Source organism: Aedes albopictus, chromosome 3 (genome assembly GCF_035046485.1).
Source record: "Aedes albopictus strain Foshan chromosome 3, AalbF5, whole genome shotgun sequence".
In the NCBI taxonomy this organism is placed as follows: domain Eukaryota; kingdom Metazoa; phylum Arthropoda; class Insecta; order Diptera; family Culicidae; genus Aedes; species Aedes albopictus.
This window is the reverse complement of record NC_085138.1, coordinates 277,609,186-277,628,025: the sequence shown is the minus strand read 5'-3', so window position 1 is coordinate 277,628,025 and position 18,840 is coordinate 277,609,186. Positions and strand designations below refer to the sequence as shown.

At 40.4% G+C, this 18,840-nt stretch overlaps 1 protein-coding gene across 1 annotated transcript; it reads left to right on the top strand.

Annotated features, from left to right (window-relative positions):
• Positions 1 to 412: 412 nt before the first annotated feature.
• LOC134290747 (uncharacterized) lies at positions 413 to 2,503 on the top strand. The gene has a single exon (XM_062857940.1). The coding sequence runs from the start codon at positions 413 to 415 to the stop codon at positions 2,501 to 2,503; it is 2,091 nt and encodes a 696-aa protein (XP_062713924.1).
• Positions 2,504 to 18,840: the final 16,337 nt, after the last annotated feature.

The window sequence follows — 18,840 nt, the reverse complement described above, 5'->3', positions numbered from 1 at the left end:
CCGGAATTCGTGTGGTGTCGATTCCATCCGGTCCGACAAGCGCGTCGATTTTCGTGGTATCCCGAGTGAGTCCACCGTCGCGTAGTGCTACCTTCCGTCACTCCGGACATTGTGTGATAGTGTTTCACCCGTTGTGACAAGCGCGTCAGTTCCCAGCCAATAGGTGATTGATTCCATCGTCGCGTAGTGTTCTGTGTCCGTCGCTTCGGAATCTTCAAGTGATTTCTTCCGTCCGTGGCGACACACGCGTTGGTTCCAGTGATCGTATCCAGTAAAGCGAAGTTCCCGTTTTCCGCCGTAGTGTTGGGCATTGCATCCATCGCTTCGGATCCCGTGCTACCTTCCATCCACTGTGGCAAGTGCAGCGGAATTCCTGTCTGCATTTCCGTGACCCGTGAGAGACTCGATTAAGATGCCGCCCAAGAGAACACCAGTGAAGAAGGTGCCAGATCCAACTGAGGACGGAGAACTGAGAGCGCTGTTCCTCAACCGTGGAGCTGCTCAACGAAACGTGAACCGAATCCGGACCATCCTTCAAAAATCAGAAGCAGACAACGTTGAGCTAACCCCAGCCCAGATAAAGGTGTACCAACGAAGCGTCGAAAATGCCCATGCAGAATATACCAGATTCCATCAACAGATCATCGCTCTGTCCCCATCAGATGGACTTGAGGAGCAAGAAGAGTGTTACCTCAAGTTTTTGGATCTGTACGAGGAGGTGTCCGTGCTGCTCGAGAGCCGGAACGAGAAGTTGACTGCGCCATCAACTCAGCAGCCTTCGTACGTCTCCAACCAACAGCCGATCATCGTTCAGTCGCAGTCATTTGGTGCTCCACTGCCAACCTTCGATGGTCATTATGAAGCATGGCCCCGCTTCAAAGCCATGTTTCAGGATCTGATGCAGCGCTCATCAGATTCCGACGCGGTGAAGCTATACCACCTGGAAAACACCTTGATAGGAGATGCCGCTGGTGTGATCGATCTGGAGACATTACAGGACAACGATTACCAGCGTGCATGGGACATCCTGGAGGAAAGGTTTGGCAACAAGCGACTTATCCTGGAATCGCACATTCTGGGTCTCCTAAACATGGAGAGGATGACTAAGAAGTCGTCGAAGGATCTCCGGAGACTCATCGATGAGTGCACTCGCCATGTGGAGAATCTCATCAAGCTCGGTCAACCACTTTCAGGAATGTCAGAGCTGATCGTGGTAACCGTGTTGAGTCGTGCGTTGGATGGTCAGACTCGTGAGCTATGGGAAGCTTCAATGGACCAGACGGAGCTTCCAGACTACGAGCAGACCATCGAATTCCTAAAGCAACGGTGCATTATTCTAGAGAGATGCGAGAATAGTGCACCCACCGTGTCCCCGAACATCAGAGTCTCCAACCAGAAGCCGCCTGCATCCAAGTTCGTGCCTTCCAAGACGTCACATGCAGCGTTAGTAGTGTCGAAGTATGCGTGCGACTTCTGTGCCGGACAGCATCCAAATTGTAGGTGTTCCGTGTTCCAGAAACTGTCCGTGGATAAGCGCCATACAAGAGTGAAGGAGCTAAATGCATGCTTCAATTGTTTAAGAAAAGGCCATCGAAGCTCAGTGTGTTCCAGTAGTAAATCGTGCCTGCAGTGCTCAAAAAGACATCACACGTTGCTACATTTTGAGCGTAAGAGGACTCCAGTTAATCGCGATCCAGTTAATGGGACCCAGCAACTTGCAGAAGCCAACCCAGTACCGGTAGCGATTCAGCCTCCTGTAAAATCGTCGTGTTCCAGCAGAGATTCGCCATCATCCAAGCATGTGTTTCTGATGACAGCAATGATAAACCTAACGTCCAAAAATGGTCAGGCTCATCGTGTGCGTGCCTTATTGGATTCTGGATCACAGATCAACCTCATCGCCGACTCAGTAGTGCAAAGGATGAAGCTACTGAAGTTTCCTGCAAATGTCCCAGTTGTTGGAGTCAATGGCACCAGAACCCAACTGCATCACAAGGTGGTGGTGCAAATGAGATCAAATTGTAGTGATTTCGCCACCAACCTAGACTGTTACACAGTCCCAAAGGTAACAGATTCTACCCCAGCGGTACGTGTGAATTTAGATTCCTGGAATATACCACCCGGTATTCTGCTCGCCGATGAAAGCTTCCATTGCCCCAGCGAGATAGATATGCTGATTGGAGCCGAACTCTTTGCAGAAATTTTGAAGCAAGGTCGGATCAAGCTCTCTGATCGTCTACCATCTCTGATTGAAACAGAGTTTGGATGGACAGTGACTGGCCCGTACGACGATCAGGAAAGTGACAGTCTAGTATGTGCCCCAGCAAACAAACTACCAGGCAAGGACGTGCAACCAATGCCGGTTGGGAAGTCGAGGAAGAACGCCTTAGCAAGGACATCGGAACAGCAACAACCAACGACCATTGGACTTGGATCTGCGTTCCAACGGGCGGGAGTATGTTCGCGAACATACGCTCCAAATGACGGCAGCAGCATATGGTAAGCTGCGCGACCACCAACCAACGCATCCGAGTCATCATCGACCACCGACAAGATAAACAAACACTCACCCGAGCCGACGGAACAGCCGCGACCAACAGCGTGAGAGTGAGTACCGTGAGATCCTGTCGTGAGTGCAGCAGCGAGCGTGGCCGTCGCAACCGTCATCATCATCATCATCGAATGTCGTCACTCTGCAGCTAGCGTGATGATGATGGTTCCCCACGCTTCGCGTGGGTTCTACACGCGTGTAGAATCTTCCACGTGATTCTGGAATCTTTGAATCATGGTATATATATGCGACCCGTTCGCGGTCGCAAGTTAGTTCAATTTCGAAAGTGATAAGTGACAAGCGTACGCGTGGCTTGGACAACGCGTAGTGAAATTACCCAAGTGTAAATAGTTAGTAGTAAGAGAAATAAAGTAGTGAAGGTGATCCAGTGTTGTTTCTTCCAATCCGAAGCCCCATTTCTCTACTACTGTGCCATAGCCAAGTACAGTCCAGTGCTTCGCCTAAATTACTTGTGTTTATTGCCAAACAACACCGGTTCAACGCGGCCCGGGATGTCTCGAGAAGCTACAATTTCGTCGGACGCCTAACTGTAGATTTGAATTGTCAATTAGAACTTTCGAACATTGTCCCTCAAATTCATTTTCGCAACGCAATGAACATTGCGTTCTCTAATTTCCGCCTATTTTGTACCACTAACGCTAGTATATAAGTTCCGCAATTGAAAATGTAACTACTAATCCTCAGTATGAATATAGAAGTCAAACCGATCACATCGTGTTTCGAAGCTCGTCCAAAAAACCGAAAGTGACCAGTCCGCCGCGAGTCTATCTCCGAAGTAAGTCCGGTCACGTGTCCGGTCCACCAGTCCGCCGTCGTAGTTCTGTGAACTTCTGGTGCACCGTCGTTAATAAAGTTCGCGAGTTTGGTGCGAACAAATACATTGGAGAATTTCTTTTTGGCAGTAGGGCTCTGCAAAACAAAATAAAAGAATTCCTCATTGAGATCAGAAGTTTAAGAAGTTCAAAACATATTTCAAAGTTTTTACTCTTGAAACCAGAGTTTTACGGTGCACAATGTGGAAAGGCGTCGGTTTTGGGTTCCTCACGAATGGTCGTCAATTCCTGCTACTGGCCAACAACCAGAAGGCCAGAGATGAAACAGTAATTCGTGTGGCACTCGAACCGGTGTGTGTCCGCAAAAGAGTGCCTCGGGTAGGGTCTATTTGCGGATTTGTGATCGCAACAAGGAAATATGTTCATTTTCGAGATTATTGGTATGTACAGCGGTAAATTCTTATCAGTCATTATGCGGCCTTTGTATTAGCTTTGTCTCTGTATCTTATGTGCATCTCGAAATAGTTCATGTCAAACAACTATCATGGTCATTCTGTCACCTCTGTCTGGTCGGAGTCGTATTGAAACATCAGCAGTGCGATACATGTAAGTGGATACGAAAACTCTTCATCACCAAGGGATAAGATCGAGCGATGAGACCAATTCCCAGGTCCTCAAAGACCTGTAAGCTGTCTTAATGGAGGTTCGTGAGACACTAACTGAAATGCACGAGATTCGGAACACTATCGGTGAGATGAAGAAATTCCAGTCCTTTCTATCAGAAAAATTGGATACGCTGCTCGAAGACATGCAATCTATGAAAGTGGATCACAAAGCGCTAAAAACAAACTTCAAAAATCTCACTTCACAGCTGAGATGCCAGATTATTTTATCAAAAATCTGTATCAATTCAATTTTTTTTGAATCGCTATATTTGAGGGTATAGCAAACACCGAGAGTCCTAGATTTCAATAGAAACTAAAACAATAATACTTTTTGACGGTTTTAAATTTTTACTGGTAAATATTTATTTTTCTAAAACATGTGTTAAGAATGTACAAATTTTCATATTCTTTTTTAAACTTTAACCAGCAATTCATAAAGTTTTCATTGAATTCATTGAAAATAACTTCAAAATTTATGCTTTCTGGAGAAATCTGTATCACATATCAAAAGTCTGTATTTTTCTGTCCTCTGTACGTGTTGAGAAACATGAGTTAGAGCTGGATCGAGTAAACCGATCTACTATATCGCAAAACGCAGTTATTATTGGAATACCAGCTGTTGAAGACGAGAACACAATGGAGATTGTGCACAATTCAGCTACTGCTGTTGGATGTCAGTTGCCTTCCGGTGCGGTTGTTGATGTCAAACGTTTGTATCTAAAAAATCGTGATGCTAGTTCTACCACACCAGGCCAGCTGCTATCAAAGTGTGCTTCAAAGATGTGTGTCATATAGAGGAACTTCTATCGAACAAGAAAAAATATGGTCCCCTACGCTCATCTGTTATCAATCCTTCAACTTCAACGATGATACCAAGGAAGCTCAAGACCAGTTAGGCTTCAAATGCGTGTGGCCTGTACGGAATGGCGTGGTTCTAGCTAAGTATTCCGAAACATTGAATGTCAAGTTGATCCACAGCACACACGACTTGGAAACGATGAAGAGATTGAGCAGCAAGCGACAACGCACTGCCCAGCCAGCAATTTGGTTGCTATATCGAAAATGCAACTGAAATAGTCACATATATATAGCACCAAAGAAATCGTATTCATTGCACGAAACAGGCATATACATACTAAAGTGGAAGCCATATCGAAACATATATACGATTGCTGCGATTCCATCCAACATAATTTACGATTTCTCGAAAAAAAAATCTACGTTTTCGTCGATTTTATCCGTCTAGATATACGATTATGCATGATCTTATTACGATTAAGAGTACCAGTATACGACTCAAGATTTTCAAATAAATAAAAACCAATTGGTGTTCAGTGGGAATCGAACATAAATCCTTTGATTGAGAACTGCGCGTTATCTGTATTCGCTATACTGCCAAGCTGAAAATAGAGAGTTCAAAATGAATGACATGAAACGAATAAAAATTAGTATGATACGGTGCGAGACTTCTGGTGGGAGCGTTGTTGTTGTGCATTGAGTGGCACCAAAAGTGGTACCGTGCAAGAGGCCCGGAATTCACATCGTTGTTGGAATCTATATCAATAGGTGATGATTGTAAATCATCTGCTAGTATGAAAACCTACATATTTGGTTGAAATTATTGGAATTGGTTGGAATGTGTCAACAACAACAAAAATACAAATTTGTGATGAATATCATTTTTTCTTTTTCTCCATCATACAAATATGTAAACAAAACCATTTACGATTTCCGAGATTAAGATTCGACTATTAAAAGTGCAGTAACAATCATATGCGACTGTAAAAATGAATATACGATTTCTACGATTTCATTCACTTGGTATATGACGCAAGTGTGACGCAAACGATCAATATACAACGTTGTTATAAATGTATACGATTTCACCGATTTTCATCATACCTTTAGGTAGCAAGCTCGATTTAGCAGATTCATATACGTGTTAAACGATGATTTCCACGTTTCAAAGAAATCAAATATTCGATGCTAGCGAACTTGCAGCTTAACACTAAGAATGTATGTTTTTTTCACGATTCTATCCGATTCTGTGCGATCCTACCGATAGTATCTTGCACCTTTTATGATCGGAGACGACTATATGAAACAAAATCGCAATTGAAATTTAATTTGGCATGAAATGCGATTTAACGCAATCATTATCAACAAATATACATAATGTTATACAATTCTGATTCAATATATGAAAATATACGATTTTTTCTCCACAATGATTTACGATATGTGGTTGGCTGGGTGCTAACTTGTCTTCACCCGATGATCTTCCCAACCCAAAACGTTGACACTAGATGTGCATGTTTATGTATTATAACTTCCAATGTATTGTAACAGAGTATATGGATGTGTTGGAGATTGGATAGCAAATAAAAGTACACTTCGTCATCTAAACTGTAAAATCTTGCAAATCAATGCCCGTGGAATCAATGATTTATCTAAATTCAATTCTACAAAAGAGATCTTAGAGATCTTTCTTTTCATGCAGAAACGAATCACATGGAGGGTTAGCAGTATTCGCTCGTGCAGAGCTAAACGCGGTAGTCTGTGCAAATACAACACAAGATAGGTTTCACCACATGCACTGCGAGTTTTAAACTTTAGGCATACCTGATTTGCATGATGTCTATAGACCTCCCAGTTTCGAAATTTATCGATTCTTTTTGGAACTTGAGCACATAATCTCTATAGTTAAAAAAAGGCCTAGGTGCATCCTTGTTGGCGGTATAAACACCCCTACGAACCTAACTGGTAACAATGTTGTTGGAGAATACACACGTCTTCTATTTTTTGTTTTTTTTGTGGCTGGTCGGTCCTACGGAAATATTTGTTTTTCAATTGAATTTACAAAGTCATTTCCTTCTCTAGGAAAACCCACTTCCCGCGTGACACTTTCAATGCCAACATCATGTAGATAACATACGCTCCCGAAATCAATGGGATTACGTGGACACTTTTGGTGAAACTTGACTTTTTTGCAAGAGGAAATCTTGTTTGGTGCTGCTGCTGGAACTTGAGAGTTTTGTTTATGTTCTCGACGGCAGAACGGGGGGCTTTTCAATGGGTAAGGTACCCCGGGGCAAGTGGGACCTAAAAAAATGCTAGTTTGGTTTTGTCAAGCCAAAAAATTCTAAACATAAATAATTTTATAATTCCAATGGTTCTAAAAGACATTGTTGGCATATTTCTTCTTAGTAATGGGTAATAGAACTGTTTCAAAAATTTTAAATTCTGTATATAATGCATATTATGAAAAGTGGAACAGATCTTCATTTACACCGTATCACGGGGCAAGTGGGACCTATTCGGATTTTTTGTAATAATGGCTTAATATAGTTGCTGCATATATGTAAGGTAGCATAAATTATAAATAGGTATGCTATGCGAATAACTATGTTTAGCGATTTGTGTTGGAAAAGTTTTGTGGTATCGTGCATAAATTACGTAACACATATAATAACGAATCACTGAGAAAAAAAAATATTTAACTCTAGCTCGTGCAAAACAAATTGATTTTATTTTGTATAAAGCGCTCTAAGGTAAATTGCCGAAAAATTTCCAAACTTACTTTTCATATTACGTAGTTGATGAGTCTCGCCAAAAGGTTTTTTAACATTTACAGATGTTATGTTTTCCCTTACATAATATTACGATAATTAAATAAGGATTTTTAAATCATAAACTTCGAATAAGTCGTTTTTCAATTTTTTGATACTTTATGGCCGGTTCCTTAACATTCAGAAAAACTCATTATGCAGCGAAAATCGAAAAAAATAATATAATTTGCTTGAACTAAAATATGAAAAAATAGACAATTTCGAAAAAAATGTTCTATCAAAGACTTCTCCATTTTAAACAATAGCTTCATCATCAGAATAGAAGTAATTAAGTATAATTCTACGATTGATTACTTAAGGCGCTGATTTTTACTTCACTTCTGTGTGAATGTCGACTTAGGTTGAAGAAAGCGAGATCAAACTATGAAATTGTGTTTGTTTACTTCCATAGGTCTCACTTGCCCCAGATGCTGAAATGCACTGGGGTAAGTGAGAGCAGTTAACAAAAGGTAATAAATGAAAATAAATTACAGCTTTTTTGCTTAAAATAATTTGCCAACACTCCAAATATTATCCTGAAACTGAAAAAGTTTTACTTTATTTGTTATTCTTTTTTTAAACAACAAATGTAGTAGAGTACGTTAATCTCACTTACTGAATTGAAAATTACATATGAACAACAATAACATATATGCTCTCTTTATGGTGAGAACAATAACAATTTTTGAATTCAAAGTATCCGTTGGCGTGATACCTATGTTTTCTATGAAGAATGTTTGCCTTAAAAATAAAAAATAAAAAAAATTATAGCTGTAGGTCTCACTTGCCCCGGAATCTCACTTGCCCCGGGGTACCTTACTGTAGAAATCAATATGTAATTGAGTTAGTTTTAAAAATTAATATTTTAGTTTTAAATATTTTATCAGTTTATCGAATAAACATGAAAATTTTTGTTTCAAACGAACGAAATTTGTCTTCGTGTACTAACACCACTAGGCCAGCCAGCAATAATATTCTCGCCCAAGCAACACACATGTTATAATGGAGTTACGACAGCGCAAATTTTGGTTGTATAGAAGTTTATTTGACGTAATTTTAACATTGTGTTTAAATAACGTAAAATAAACTTCTATACAACCAAAACTTGCGCTGCCGTAACTTTTATCTAACATGTGTGTTGCTTGGGCGATCACGTAGTATGTACAGATACCCTAGCCGAAAAAGTTGTTAATGATACTGTTTCTGCTGATTGGAGTGATCATTGCCTCGTTATTACTTCTTTTGATATGACATGCCACACCTCCGAAAGAATATTGTCCAAACAAATAACAGACCATTACCGCTTAAATGATATGTTTCGTCAATCGATGATGAGTTTACCGCATACAATGACTGCCAACGAAACATAAGAATATGTGATTGAATGCTATAAATCGCATGTTGAAGAATGCACGAGATTAAAGAAAGACAGTTGAAATTATCGCGTGCAAACTCCAGAGACGGGACTTAACGGCAATCTACAGAAAAAGGCTTGGAAACTGATAAATGAAATCTATGGGAAACGTTCTTCGAAAAAATCCACCAAAGAAATTCGTAGGAACGGACAAACCATCACTGATCCGCTTCAGATATGTTCCACTTTTTTTTTTTTTTTTTTTTTTTGTAGGGTTACTTATCACTGCGACCATTTCTCTGATCTATTGTGATACACCACCCACTTTAATGTTTAACCGTATCTCAAGGCGATAGGTCACTATGAGTAGAGACCCTCTGCACATGATTATCGGTATTTTCCCAGCTGAGAATAATATATCGTATAAAATGAATTACCTTACAAGGGGATAACGACCATATATCAGAGGGCTGTAAAAATCCCTTGTCAAAATACTTTAGCCTTGTGCTATAAAGCACAATACAGTCACATAGCAAATGTTCAGAGGTCTCAGTTTCCTCATTGCAAAAACGACAAACATCCTCTTCGACTATTTTGATAAGCCTTAGGTGATATTTAACTAAACAGTGGCCTGTTATTAGTCCGGTGTATGTACACAGGTCTTTCTTTGACAGAGCAAGAAGTTTTTGTGTAACAGAAATATTTGGAGTAATAAACTTTTTGGATTGTCGTGCACCTTGGGTGTTATTCCAGTTGGTTATCATCATGACCTTTTCCCAGTTCCTGAGCTCCATTTTTATGGAACATGGAGAGGTCCCACAAAAAGGCTCTGGCCCTAGTAGAGGTTTAGATGATCCCATTCTTGCAAGTTCATCTGCTTTTTCATTCCCATCTATTCCATGGTGACCAGGCACCCAGTAAATGTTAATGGAATTGTTAGCAGACAATTGTTGCAGCAAGAGGACACATTCCCATACCAACTTCGAAGTACATGTGTATGATTTCAAAGCTGCTAAAGCTGCCTGACTATCCGAGAAAATGCATATGTTTGAATGTTTGTATTTTCTTTTTAAGCAAATAGTAGCGCATTCTAGTATTGCTTGTATTTCAGCTTGGAAGACGGTTGGCCATCTACCCATAGATACTGACAAACTAACACCAGGGCCAGTAACTCCAGCTCCAACTTGATCGTTTTGTTTCGATCCATCAGTATAAAATACGATTGATCCTGGACGAATTAGTGGTCCTCCTTCGTCCCAAACTGTACGATCCGGTTCTATAACATTATACATGCGTTTGAAATTGAATTGTGTTTCCATCCAGTCATTATTGACTGTAACTAATGGATTGACTTGAATTTCTTTTAGAACACTCAAATGTCCTTTGATATCACCATCATATAAGACCTTGGTACGCTTAAGCCGTATTGCGGCTTTTTCGGCTTCCAGCTGGACATATTGATGTAACGGGAGAATATTTAGCATAGCATCTAATGCATTTGTAGGAGTGCTACGCATTGCACCTGTTGTTGATACAGCAGCGAGTCTTTGTATTTTTCCCAGTTTTTTAATCGCACATTTTTCTTTAGTTTTTGGCCACCACACCAATGAAGCATATGTAATTCTGGGTCTTACGATAGCCGTGTAAATCCAATGGATCATAGCTGGTCGCAGTCCCCATTTATTACCAAAGGTTCTTTTACTTATCCACAGTGCATTTGTTGCTTTGTCTATGGCATAATTTAAGTGTGAATTCCAGTTTAATTTACTATCCAAAATAACTCCCAAATATTTTACTTCTGATGAAAGTGTCATTAAAGTCCCTTTCATATGAATATTGGAAATGTTGATTTTTTTTTCGTTTAGTAAACGGAATGATGTTTGTTTTATAAGGGTTGATGTCCAAACCTTCAGACATACACCATTGAATCGTGTGGTTCAAAGCTGTTTGCATTCTGCTAGCAATCACACTGTCATATTTTCCCCTGACTATAATGACAATGTCGTCGGCAAACCCAATTACTTCAAATCCTTGTGATTCTAAACTTGTTAGTAGTTCATCCACCACAAGAGACCAGAGAAGTGGCGATAGAACGCCTCCTTGTGGACATCCTTTCACTGCTTTGATTGATATGGTTGAACTACCTAGATTTGACGAAATTACACGTTTCGATAACACTTCATTAATCCAATTAACGATACATATGTCGAAGCCACGCTTCAACATTGTCCTCGTCATGGATCTGTAGGATGCATTATCAAATGCTCCTTCAATATCAAGAAAAGATGCTAGCAATATATCTTTCGTTTCATACGTTTTTTCTATTTTAGAAACAAGTGTATGTAGTGCATTTACAGTTGATTGACCAGTTCGATAAGCAAACTGATTTTTGTTCAAAGGATATTTTTGCATATAATTAGTTTTTATATGTTGATCAATAAGTTTTTCCATTATTTTGAGGATTATGGATGTTAAACTTATTGGTCTGAAAGATTTAGGAGACGTCTTGTCTTTCTTATTTGCTTTCGGTATAAAAACAACGCGTACTTGACGCCATGACTTCGGGATATATTTAAGCGTTAAACTTGCTTTGAACAAATTACAAAGATATGAAGTAAGTATGCCATTACTTTTTTGTAAAAATGCAGGGTATATTCCATCTATTCCCGGCGATTTGAATGGATTAAATGAATTGATTGCCCAATCCACTTTCGATGGAGTAAAGATTATTTCCGCTATATGTTTTGCGTCATAAATAGGTTCTTGTAGATTTTCATGAATTCTTTCATTGGAATGCATCCTGGTTGGCTTGTTACCAGTATTGTTTCCTAGATTGCTTTCATCGTCGTTGCAGATTTGTATAGAACAAGGGAAATGTGTCTGCATCATTACTTCTAACGTTTCTTCTTTGTTTGAAGTAAGGCAGTCATTTTTATCTTTAACAGTTCCTAAACCATTAGTATGATCTTTCGATAGGACTTTTTGCAGTCTTGCAACTACAGGGGTGTTTTCAATGTTTTCACATGTACGCCTCCAGTCCATTCGTTTTGATCTTCTTATTTCTTTGTTGTACTCAGTTAGAGCAATTTTATATAAGTCCCATTGCATGGTTCTTTTTGCTCTATTAAACAGTTTTCGTGTTTTCTTTCTAAGAATTTGTAGGTGTTTATTCCACCAAGAAACATCTCTATTACTAGAACGTACAGTTAGTGGGCAGCTAGCATGAAATGCTTCTTGAATAGATTCCAACATTTGTTCTGAAGCTTCCTCTAGCTCCTGAATCGTATTTAAATTTTTGTCAGAAAAGTGAATCTCATTTGAGAGTTTTGAAAAGTATAAATCCCAGTTAGTTTTACGGGGATTGCGATAGGAATCTGTTATGAACTCATTTGCTTGATATTCGAACAAAATTTGTCTATGATCAGACAAAGATATTTCGTCTGATACATGCCAATTTTTTATGTTTTCTGACACATTTACACTGCAGAGAGTCAGATCCAAGACTTCTTCTCTGATGGAATTCACAAAGGTTGGTTTACACCCTTTGTTACAAATTTCAATGTTGTTGTTAATAATATACTCTAAGAGATACTCACCTCTGGTATTTACATCGGTACTGTTCCACACTGTGTGATGTGCATTTGCATCACATCCTATAATAAACGGTTTATTTTGCCTTTTGCAATACGAAACGAAATCTAGAACATCTGGTGGAGGGATTTCTTCTGAATCTCCAGGAAAATACGCAGATGCCACATACATCTCCGTTAGTCCTCGAGAAGTAGGAACTTCAATTAAAATTACAACAATATCTCTTCTGATGAACTCGGTTATAGGTAAACATTTGATTCTACTATTGACTAGGATAGCAGTTCGCGGAATAGGATCATCTTCATTATATATTAGTTTGTTAAAGGTTTCGGGTAATCCTAACACTTTATTGTTATTGGTCCACGGCTCCTGGATCAGAGCAATGTCCAGTTTGCTTTCAGTGAACTTTTTGTGAAGTACAGCAGATGCTCCCTTCGCATGGTGTAAATTAATTTGAATAAGTTTCATTTGTTTATTGCATTGATTGGTATTAATCGTGTTAGTATAAGTATAGGTATTTGTGATAGTGTTACAAGTGTGTTGCGCATTATTGCTGCTTGTACTGGTTTTATTTATATTCTTAATTTCCACTAGCATTTTTAACAACAGTATCACTTTCCTGGGGTGTTTTTAGCACCCCTGTGTTGGTTTCGCGAGTACCCAAACTATTTATGTATTTGGCAATATATTTATTCTTGTGAACCGTATTCTTATTTTCAGCAGAAGAAGGGTTTTCCTGGCGATGGCTGGCAGGAGAATTTTTAGCATGTCGTTTCGATCTCGATGTACGTTTCGGTCCTGGAGAATTTTGGTCAGTGATTGTTAATCCTGTCTCGTTGCTGTGTGGTTCTTTAGGGATTTTTTTGGGGCAAATCCGATTGGCTGCTTTCCCAATCCCACTAGTACCGGGTAAGCACATGGAACTAGGATTTAATGTACCCCCACTTGCCATTTCTCCAGTATCTTTGGCGCGTTCCAAAGAGATCGTCGTCTGCTTAGTTTCACCCACCCCAGTCAGAGCAGTGGGCTGCTCTGTTGGTTGACCATCGGAGCCAGAATTACCAACAGTTACACTCGAGTTATCGAGTACTTGAATTGGCGCTTTATCTTTCATGGGAAGTTTACGGCGCAATGGGGCATTTCCGAATTTATAATCAAGAACGAATCCACATTTCCTGATTGTATTCATCGATGCCCCATCTACTGTAAAAATTAGCTCGACATGTAATTGATTTATTATATTCCTTTCTTTAATTCTCCACTCATCAGTATACAACTCGTCGTTTTGGCTTTCCAGGAGTGCAAGAATCTCATCGGTGCTGTCTTCAGCACTCACTGGAAAGAACCCGATAATTATTTCCGGACGTGGAATCTTCTTCTCGTCTAAAGCAATAAGCTCCACTTCACCAGTAATGGTTAAGGTAGAAACTATGCTTTTCAACCAATCTGCAGTCTCTTGGTTTTTGCAGACTAGAATTAGATGCCCGGTCCTGAAAGAACATTGGCCAAACTTCGGTTTAACTTTTTCCTTCCGTTGCTGGACAACCTTTGCCAAAATGGCTTTTCGTGTTGCAAGCAACTGAGGAGACGAGAGTTCTACATCAGGGTAGTTCTTTGGTACTATCCCTACCCTAATATATTGTACTACAGCACTATAGGTTGGATTATTATCGTTCTGTGTCGTTTCATCGCGTCCAGAGCGTACATTTGAATTAACTTTCAAACGATCTTGAACCGAAAACTTTCCCAAAGTTGGGCGGTTTGAACCGAGTTTTGGTTCCAAAGGAAACAAATTTTTCTTTTTGCGAGGATTCTCGCCACTACTGTTTGATTCACTAGGATCAGCATTACGTGCCCGTTTTTCCGAATTCGGTGTCTGTAACGGAATTCGAGCGAGACGATATGCCTCTTCAGGATTCATTCCTTCACCTACCATTCGCTTGTACCGCTTTCTAGCAGCTCCATTTAGCCGCGTGTGGTGTTCATTACCTGGTAGATTTGGTTCGATATTACTGGTCGTTACAGCTGTTTGATCAGCTGTAGCACGATTCTCGAGGAAGGATTTGGTTGTAGTTGACAATATCGTGACGTTGATGCCATCTTCGAAGTCGTCGTCGTCTTCATAGCAATCGTCACCATCAACCGGAGTATTTAAAATAGACGATGAGCATGATGGAACACTTTCGACGGAGCTGCTTTCGATCAGCTCCTCGGTCCCATCAATCTCCATTTGCATCTCATTAGTAGCACTCATTCTGCTGCTGAAAGCATAGGAGTTTGGACAAAAAGAGGATTTGATTTAATTATTGACTACATATACGCGAACAGCCAAAAACCGTCTGCCTTCGTTAATGAGGAGTATGTAAACATGCTTGCTCTCAGAACGAAATCGGTTCTGATGTTGCTTCAAGATTAATGGAAATAAACATGAACACTACACTATGTGAATTGATTGTATAGATAATGGTATTTTCTACCACTACACCTAAGCACTTGCATGCAAGTTTACTATAAAAAGGAGATGAGTTATATGGTTGTGGAATGTATAACAGTCACGAACAATTGATTGAGTTCATCTATTATGCACAAAAAAAAAAATAAAAAAAATGTTTCACTTTCAGTACGAGGGAAAAATAAAAATCACTTTTTTTTCATTAAAAATCACTTCACACCCCACCTTCTTAACACACTTTTCGTGATAATACACAATCTGGAGTATGTTTACAGGTCACTTGCGATTTTATCTTCCGTTTTTCTAGCGATAAATCGACACTAAACGCGAGATAGTAGTAACCGCTTCTGTAACTAGGCAGGGTTGCCAGAATAATGTTCCACTTTCAACGAGTATTTTTGTAATGTTGGAAATGATTTGGCCTCCAATATTGTGAGCAACCGCGACATTCATCAATTCAACACTCTACCAACTGATCCATCAACATTCTTCTTAATACGGCCTGCAACGATAAACGAGATTGTGTTGCTGATCAACGATTTGGATGTCAACAGGACCAGTCAAAATACCGACGAAATTTGTAAAAGTTCATTACGAGTTCTTCGCATAACAATTACATCGCGTGTGTCTGAAGTTTGCACGAGTAATTCCCGTTTTCAAATCTGGCGATCCAAGAGAGTTAACCCTCTAATACCCAATCCCGCCTTTAGACGGGGTATAGTTTGAGCATTTTTGTAATTTTTGTTTCGTAGAAAATCATTTTTTGCCTTTCTCGTACACCAAGGTGTACCGAAAGGCTATATGTTCACTCCAAAAACGAAAATTTGATAGAGCCCCCGGAGGGGTCAAGTGTCATATACCAATCGACTCAGCTCGACGAGTTGAGATGATGTCAGTGTGTATGTATGTGTGTGTGTGTGTGTGTGTGTGTGTGCGTGTGTGTGTGTGTGTGTGTGTGTGTGTGTGTGTGTGTATGTATGTGTGTGTGTGTGTGTATGTGTACAAAAAAGGTCACCTCATTTTTAGATAGTAAATATGAACCGATTTCAACGACCGATGGTTCATTCGACGCGGCATCTGGTCCCATTGTTTCCTAATGAAAATGGTTCGGATCGGTCCAGCCGTTCCGGAGTTATGGCCATTTAGGTGTTGCAGACCGGTATCCCAGGAGGGGGCCAGATATGAAAATGCAACAAACCCATGCATGCGACCCATCAAACCACGGCATTTTCGATTATCTGATGAACGGGAAGTAGGAAAATAGTCGCAGACTATATTTGAACCGGTAGTGTTCCGGAACCGGTTCCGGGTGTCCCACCGGAAGTGGCCAAATATAAAAGAGAATCAAACCCATGCATGCGATACATCAAATAGCGGCTTTTTCGATAACCAGATGAACGGTAAGCAGAAAAATAGTTTCGGACTATATCTGAACCGGTTATGTTCTGGAGCCGGTTCCAGGTGTCCCGCTGGAAGTGGCCAATTAAAAAAGTGAACCAAACCCAGACATGCGACACATCAAATAGCGGTTTTTTAGATAACCAGATGAACGGTAAGCAGGAAAATAGTCTCAGACTATATTTGAACGGGTACTGTTCCGGAACCGGTTCCAGGTACCCCATCGGAAGTGACCAATTAAAAAACTGACCCAAACGCATGCATGCAACACACCAAATAGCGACTTTATCAATAACCAGATGAACGGTAAGTTGGAAAATAGTTTCAGACCATATCTGAACCGGCAGTGCTCCGGAACCGGTTCCGCATGTCCCGCTGGAAGTGGCCAATTAAAAAAGTGAACCAAACCTATGCATGCGACCAGGCACGTGCACAGAAGTAGCGCCAAGGGGGGGGCGGGGGTTTCCCAAACCTCGGAAAAAGGCGGAGGGGCGCCTAGCATATGGAGCGTCGGTAATGGGGGGGGGGGGGGTTAATACCCAAACACCCCCCCCCCCCTTGTGCACGGGCTTGCATGCGACACACCAAATAGCGGCTTTATCAATAATCAGATGAACGGTAAACAGGAGAATAGTTTCAGAACATGTCTGAACCGCTTATATATTAAACTGACGAAGATAAAGGGATGCATCCAGCTAAATGCGTCTGATGATGACCAAAGAATAGTAGGTCAAAACGCGCATTCAAACAGGACACACGGTAGCGTACAGAGGCTTTGCCAGATTCCCGAGTGGTTTTACCACAGAGCAGGGTCTCCCACCACGCCACCACATTTCCAACAGCTTTGCAAGTATCAAGAACTTGTAATGCGTGCACTGTTATTTGACCTCCTGAAGAGTACGGTCTATCAACTAGAACACTGAAGGCCTAGCCGAAATGAGGCCTCCACCTGTACCAAACTTTGCCAGAACCCTTTTCCATCCGCGGGCCCGGATCCAACCCAGTATATCAACGCCACGACAGCCAAGCTACCAGAATGTTGTCCTCGTGGCCACTTAATCGCCACTATGCATGTGACACACGAAATAGCGGCTTAATCAATAATAAGATGAACGGTAAACAGGAAAATAGTTTCAGACCATATCTGAACCGATTATATATATTAAACTGACGAAGATAAAGGGATGCATCCAGCTAAATGCGTCTGATGATGACCGCAGAATAGTAGGTCGAAACGCGTCACGCTAAACAAGCTGTTTCAGATATATGTCACCGATAATTACCAATCAATCCACAAGTAACATATTTGAACAGGTTGTGTTCCGGAACCGGTTCTAGGTGTCCCGTCGGAAGTGGCCAATTCAAAAAGTGAACCAAATCCATGCATGCGAAACATCAAATCATCAAAAATGTTCGATAACCAGATAAACGGGCAGGAAGAAAATAGTCCCTGACCACACCTAAGATACCAGCAGTGTTGCAGAATCAGGATTGGATGCATCGCTGAAATTACGAAGGTGAACAAAATCGATGCAAGCGATTAATATGCGTAAAAGAACAAAATCTTGATAAAAATTTAAGCGACCTTGTCAAATTACACCATTTTAGATTCCTGAGGCGTTTATACAGTAGGATGGATCAAAGTTGTATGGGAAAATTTAATTTTTATAGCCTCAATCCCCTTTTGCGTCTAAAATTACTGCGCACAATTTCGATGCAATTGGTTGAGCCCTCGCGCTCTGTAACACAGTTGTAATTTGAATGGGTTTTATTATGGGAAATTTCACTTCCTTACACTTTTTTTTGTCAATTTTTACATGAATCGTATAACCAATGATTATACAATAAAGGCTTAAGTGTGCAGAATTTTTTTTCCGAAATGTCTCGATAATGATCGGCTAGTGAAGGTGGTCAAGCAGTCAACTGTGAGGTTTGATATTTTTCAGCTCTGCCTATACGTTTACATAACGTCGGCATCTGAGCCATCATTAAGTTTCCAAATTCGATTATGGCTTTGATAAATTCTTGCTTTTCTGAATAAGGCTGACACAAATTTCGATTTCTTCTTAAGTCAAGAGGGGTCCCCCCTTGGAAAATTTTGGACGGAATTCAACATTTTGAGGATGGACACATATAAAAAGCCCAATAAATTTTCAAATTTTAAGGTGAAATTAGAATCCTCCAGAAAATTTCTTACCAAATCCTATGTGTTACGCGGTTTTGCTTAATTGTTTGGGTATTGTTTCATCAATTATATTTATTATTTATCAACTCTACCCTCCTCCCCCTCATTGACGAGTCAACGAGCACTGTGACCAAAGAAGAAAATAAGATGAGATCGACTTCCGTTCTAGAGTTCAATTCTCAGGATTCAGGAACACTTCGGCTTATGGCGACGGAAAAATCTTGAGTACATATTCGACGAGA